This window comes from Panthera leo, chromosome C2 (genome assembly GCF_018350215.1).
Source record: "Panthera leo isolate Ple1 chromosome C2, P.leo_Ple1_pat1.1, whole genome shotgun sequence".
In the NCBI taxonomy this organism is placed as follows: domain Eukaryota; kingdom Metazoa; phylum Chordata; class Mammalia; order Carnivora; family Felidae; genus Panthera; species Panthera leo.
In genome coordinates, this window is record NC_056687.1 from 112,977,961 (window position 1) to 112,983,960 (window position 6,000).

General features: G+C 53.5%; 1 protein-coding gene across 18 annotated transcripts in view; it reads right to left on the reverse strand.

The window, feature by feature from the left end:
- Positions 1-5,282, reverse strand: part of MED12L (mediator complex subunit 12L) — a 333,748-nt gene extending 328,466 nt beyond the window's left edge. For 6 of the 18 annotated variants that reach the window (XM_042903225.1, XM_042903240.1, XM_042903241.1 and 3 more), the window contains exons 1-2: positions 5,095-5,279; positions 4,003-4,226 (exon numbers count right to left, since the gene is read on the reverse strand). In XM_042903225.1, the coding sequence (XP_042759159.1) occupies positions 4,003-4,101 (99 nt within the window). In that variant the 5' untranslated portion in view covers positions 4,102-4,226; positions 5,095-5,279. Of the gene's footprint in view, positions 1-4,002; positions 4,227-5,094 lie in introns of all 18 variants that reach the window. The other 12 variants (XM_042903224.1, XM_042903223.1, XM_042903242.1 and 9 more) reach the window with 8 other exon arrangements.
- Between the last annotated feature and the right edge of the window lie 718 nt (positions 5,283-6,000).

Below are 6,000 nucleotides of genomic sequence, written 5' to 3' on the forward strand. Positions count from 1 at the left end.
ATCCACATGCAGACACCACCACCCACCTTCGTTAACTCCCTGCTCCTTCCCCAAGTTTTACTGTACTTGTCCTTGGGCAGTCTCTGCACTGCACACCAGACTGTTCCCACTGCACCCCAATCTCCCCTGCCGGGGGGCCTCTACGGGTCTTAATGCCTGGAAATCTCATGACTGACCCAAACTATTTTTCTCACTAATTTGACTTCCTGAAAACACTATTCAGCTGTTTCGACCTCTTCCACCCAGGGTAAACTCCTCTTCCTTCATACTTCTAGGGTTTAATTTAGCTTTCGGCCTTGTCACCCCCAAGGTTAGGAGTCAAGGATAATTTCTCCGTTAAACTAGACTGTCCCTAACACCCCTCAATCACCAGATTTCCTCTTTTTATTCATTCATTCCCACTTTCATTCATACATTCCAAGAATTCATGCCCTCAGGATCCGAGGATCCTACACTAGGTGCCAGGTTCTTTAGTGATGCTTAAAACAGCCGTCATCCGTGCCCTCAAGAAATTGACCCTTTAGTGGGGAATGGCAGCATACAAATAAATGCAAAATTACAAACTACATGCTTATACCAAAAAGGCCTCTGAGAAGGTCACTGGGCTGAGACCTGAAAGATGAAGAGGCAGACTCTGACCGTATTTGGGTGTCGAATCTATGCCAGACTCTAGTCTAAATTCTTTACGTGCCATTACCCATGTCATCTTCCAACAGCACTATGGAGTAGACAGCATATTCACATCTCCACTCTACAAGAGGGGATATTGAGGCATGGGGAGAATATGGAGTCTGTAAATAGCAGAGCCAGGTTTCAAACCCAGCCAGACGGGCTCCAGAGCCTACCCTCCTAACCACAGGCTAAAGTGAGAAGAGCCGGGAGGAAGGGGCGGGGCGGGGGGGGGGGAGGGGGTAGGAATGGATGGGCAGACAAGTGTCCAGGCAGACCGATCACCATGTGTATGAGCCCAGGAGCAGAGAAAAGTTAGCCTGAAGCAGAAAGGAAGTCGAGCATATTAGTGAAACTGGGGAGCAGATGGATTGGAAATATATTTGGAAACTGGACCAGACAAGATGTCCTGATAGATGAGTTATGGAGGATAAGGAAGAAAGGGAAATCAAGGATGACTCTCAGTTTTCCGATTCTGTCTCAAGGCTTGAGGACAATCGGTTTCCAAAAGACAAAGTACTATAACACAACACAGAATAAAGTCCTGTGGAGCGCTGATGCACAGGCAAGCTCTCAATCAAGCAGGTTAAAGCCTCCAGCTCTCCCCACCCAACCCTCCTTCTCCTTAGGGGACCTTCATTCAAGGGTTCCATCCTCTCTCCCAGGAGCTGTTCTCCAGAACACTACCACCACTCGTTAACAATAATAAAAGTTACAGCTATAGTAATGAGAATAGCTTCCACCAGGAGGAGGGTTTTTCTCACACAAATGTAGCCAGGGTTTTGAAGGTTTTCTGAATAGAACAATTATACTAATTTACAAATGAGAAGTTATGCAACTTGCCCAAGGCCACACAACTGCAAAGAGGCTGAACCGGAACCCAAATCCAGGTCTGCCCAAGTTGGAAGCCCATACTTCCTTCATTAAATCAGCACTTCCCACAGCGTGGCACACATATCTCTGATGGAACACAACAACGGTCTTAAATGCAGAGATAAACTTTTAGAAGTTTCAATAGTTATAAGGCTTGTTTTATTATGTACAATCATATATTGAATACCCAGCAAATAAAAATTTAATGTCTACATGTAACAATTTGATTACAAATTTTGCATTATATATGTATATGCGAATCCATGGCTTCATGCGTATTGCTGCCTAGAAAACAAAAAAGTTTCTTAAAAATTAAAGAAAATATTAGAATAAAAGTACAGGTGATACAGGGATAGGGTAAAAATCTTGAGTCAGTACATAAGTAACCGCAGCCTATGAAGCACTGTTCACCACACCACCACGCAAGAACAGCCAAGCACCTGTTCCATATTGTACTCACATTTGGCTACAGTCACATATAACTCTGACTCTGCTCCAGAGAGATGAAATATTGGCTGTCTTGGGGGAAAGGGAGTAATATCAGAACCACACAATTTAGCATAAATCATTAACACAATATCAGTCTTGACACAAGACTGGTTTGGTGGTCCAAATCCTCTGCTTGTCTATCATACACCTCGATTAAGTCAGGCAAACCTTCTTGGGCCTCAGTTTCACTTTGTCAAAACGAAGTTACATATAATAGACTCTAAGGTCACTTCCAGTTTTAGAATGCCATAAAATGTTGTAAAATCCTAAAATCCAAAATTTTATTTTTTCAAGAATCACAGGGCCCCAATCCTAAATGAGCACTGACCTGAGGAATAAACACTTAACACGCCCACGTGGCATCCCAGACGACCAGGCCGTAACTAGAGAGATGCTATTAATTACACTGCCTTCTGGAAAATGTGGCCAGACATTAATTACAAGATGAGAAAGATCAGCCAATCAGTATGCCTGTCCCCACCAAAACTTTAAAAATTTCCTGGCACTGATCTTTTTTTAAGTTACTAATTTTCATTACAGTTGGTTCTTAGTGTCTGTTATTTGTAGTCCTTAACACTTAACTTTATTCGGGTGGGAGTAGCCCCCAGGGAGAACGGGGAGCGGAAGAATGGGCCACATCTCCTCAAACCATCGTTAGTGTTAAGCCTCAACTGAGAACCACCTGTAAAACCTTCCCAGCTTCAAACTGATTTACTCCACGGATTCTCAAACATACTTAATGTGCTTATGCCTCTAAAAGGAATTGCCACTCCTTATTTTTCAGAAACATTAACAGAAGTTTAACCAGAGCAAGCATTCTTCCTTTATTACTGAAATAGATACATTTATCAAAAAGGAAGTCTTAAGGACCCCTCCTCGCCTTCTTTACAAAGCTGCTTCTGTGATGTCAGTGGGCCTCCAAACTTTTAATAGAGAGTTTTCAGATTCCCAGAAAGAAGTTCTGCAATGTGCTCACTTCGTTTTTAGCCAAAGAAAACAGAGGATGGGGTGGGCTGCAGCTGGCAAAGTCAGAAAGCACAGCTGGGTAGCAGGTGATCTTTAAAAAGAAAAAAGAAAAAAAAAAAAAAAAGGCAAATCCCTGGGCAAATTGTGTAGCCAAGGGTGATCATTATAACTGGAGAGTTGTTACATAATTACTTGTTAACTACTGACAAACACATAAATGGTTATAAAACGTCATGGTTACTCTAGACATTGAAGCTACTGTACCTAAGGCAAGAGTCAAGGTTTCTCCAATTGCGTTCAAATAAATAAGAAATCCCGGGACATATTTCCCTTCCAAGGTAACCCGTCTGCTTTTACGTATACAAAACAGCCTCCAGCAATTAAACCAATCGCCTCTAGGGACGAAAATCAGGTTCCCCTTGATATTGATTTTTTAAAGGGAAAAGAGGATACAGAAACAAGTACGTTCAAAGAGCTAAATATTTATCACCTCGATAAATATGACTTCCACTCCCAAGTGGAAAATTTGAACAGAAAAGGTCTCCCCCTCACGCCGCCCCCCCCCCCCCACCGTCCCTGCTCAGCTGGCGCAAAACGTAAGACCTGTGTCGGATGCGCTACATTCCAACATTTTTCAAAAAGTTTACGCGGATTTACCGAAGCAGCGGGGAGAAAAATAAAGCAGGCAGAAGCGGGGGAGAGCAAGCAAGAGGGTTTCGGCAAGGAGGAACCCGGTGAAGCACCCAGCGGCGCCGTGCAAGGCCCGGTAACCGGGAAGCGACCCGGCACCCGGAGAGCGAGCGCCCCAGTGGAGCGCAGCGACTGACAGCCGCTGGGTCTCCGCCGCCCGAGGTCCCCCCAGCCCCTCAGCCCGGCCCCCGCCGCCCGGCCCCCGTCCCCAGCCCTCCCCCCGCCGCGCCGGCGATGCCCGCTGGGCCAACTTGGCCCTGGGTCAGCGCTGCGGAGCACGGCCCCAGTTGCGGGGGAGGCCGCCGGCGCCCTTACCTCCTTCTGCTTGGGGTCCTGCGGGTAGACGTCGGGCGGCCCGAGCCGGGGGCGTTTCAGCGGTCTCTGCTCATAGCTGAGAAGCCCGAAGGCGGCCATGATCTCTCATGTTAACCGGCGAAATGAATGAGAGTTGGAGCTGGAGCAGCCGCCTCTGAGCACCAGGGAGCAGCACTTTGCAGACAGACTCCCTCTCTCCCCCTCCTCGCTCGCTCGCTGTGGCGCTGCAGGCAGGAATAAAGCAGGTTGGATGCTGCCGCTGCCCGGCACGCAGACACGCACTGATGGGGGCAGTCTTCGGCGGGCACCCGGCTGCGCTTCAGCCCCGGGACGCACTGCTCCGGTGGCGGCGGCGGAGCGGCTGGAGGTCCGCCCGGGTCTCCCGCGGCGCCTGCCTCCCGCCGCCCCCCCCCTCCCGTCCCCAGGGGGAGGAGCAGCTGATGGGAACGTGTGACTTTTTTCACCAATGGACCCAAACCCACCCCAGCCGGACAAGGGGTGGGAGGTGGGGGAAGGGCACGGGAAAAAAAAAAAAAAAAAAAAAAAAAAACTTTTCTTGGCGCCCAGGCGGGTGGCTCGAGTGCTCGCCCAACGTGAGGGTGGCCCTCCAGCCCCGGGAAGAGACTGCGGAGAAGCCCGCCCCCGCCCCTCTTCCACGGCAGGGATCCTTCCCGCGCCGCTACGCGCCCCGCAGACCCCACCACCTGGGCGCGGACCCGGCCGGGGCGGGGGGAGAGAGGCCTGGAGGGTTGGGGGAGGCAGGGATGCGGACTGGGGTAAGCGGCCGGTGCCTCCTAGACGCCTGCCGGGCTCCGGTGGCGCATCCGAGGCGCTGGTCCCCTCGGCCGCTCCGGGCAGACGCCGAGGCGCGCTGCTGGCGGTCGCGGCGGCTGGAGGGGGCCGTGCTCACGGTGGCGCGGGGCCGATTTAACCCTTTGCTGCCCCTCTAGGGGCTGGGGAAAAGGGGGAAGGAGGGAGGGCTGTGAGCGCCGACGGGGGCAGCCAGCCCGCGGGCGTCTCGGGCTCCTCCAGCCCGCCGCCACCCCCCGGCCGCAGCTCCTCCTCCCACCCACCCCACCCCCAACAGTTTACCTGTTGGTCCCCGGCTAGTGGGCAGGGGCCGGCGGCGGCGGCACTCCGGCGGCCACAGCCTCCATGATTCGGGCTGGGATAGGGGGACTGGACTGGTTTTTATTTGTGAGGTATCAGTCTCGTCCTGGCGAGCTCCGGGGACGCCGCGAAGTTTGCCACTGTCTGGGGGCGGCGGGCGACGCCGGCTCGCCGCCGCCGGCGTTCTCGCCCCCACGGCCCGGGAGCGCGAGCTTCCGAGTTGGCGGACGGCGGCGCGGCGGCCGCACTGAGCATGCCCAGCTCGGCGGCCGGACCGCGGAGGAGTTGGCTGCGAGCGCGCTCCGATCCGCCTCTCCGGGTTTTCGCAGCCGCAGAGCGCGCAGCCCGCGGGCCCCGGAGCCGGGGTTGGTCCTGGGGTGAAACTGGGCTAGGGAGGGGGTGCCCGCAGGACCCCTCTCCCGGCCGTGGGCCGCGCGGTCCGCCACGACCTCTCCCCGGGGTCGCTGTCCCCGTGGCCTGGGCCGGAAACCTCACCTGCGCCGGGCGTGTGGAGGGAGGGAGGCGATCCTCCAGGGGAGACCTTGGTCATCCAACCCGCCCGCGCTCCCCGCTCGCTTCGGGGCGTGGGCACGGAGATGCTGGGCCACCTGCCGCGAGCACTGCGAGACCGGAGCCGCGGGGGCGGGCCCGGCCGGTCCCGAGGGACCCCGCGGGAGGCGCGCCCGGAGGATGTGCCGGCACTTGTCCAAGAATGATGGCTGCCATTTATGGAGCCCTCCCTTCGTGCCAGGATCTTGACAGTTTAAAGGTCTCTGATCCTTAAAGAAAAAAGCAAAACCTTACAAGGTTTTACCGTACCCTTTTTGTAGATGGAGAAATTGAGTCAACGCAGTGAGGCTCGGTGACTTGTTCAAAGCCACAAAGCTA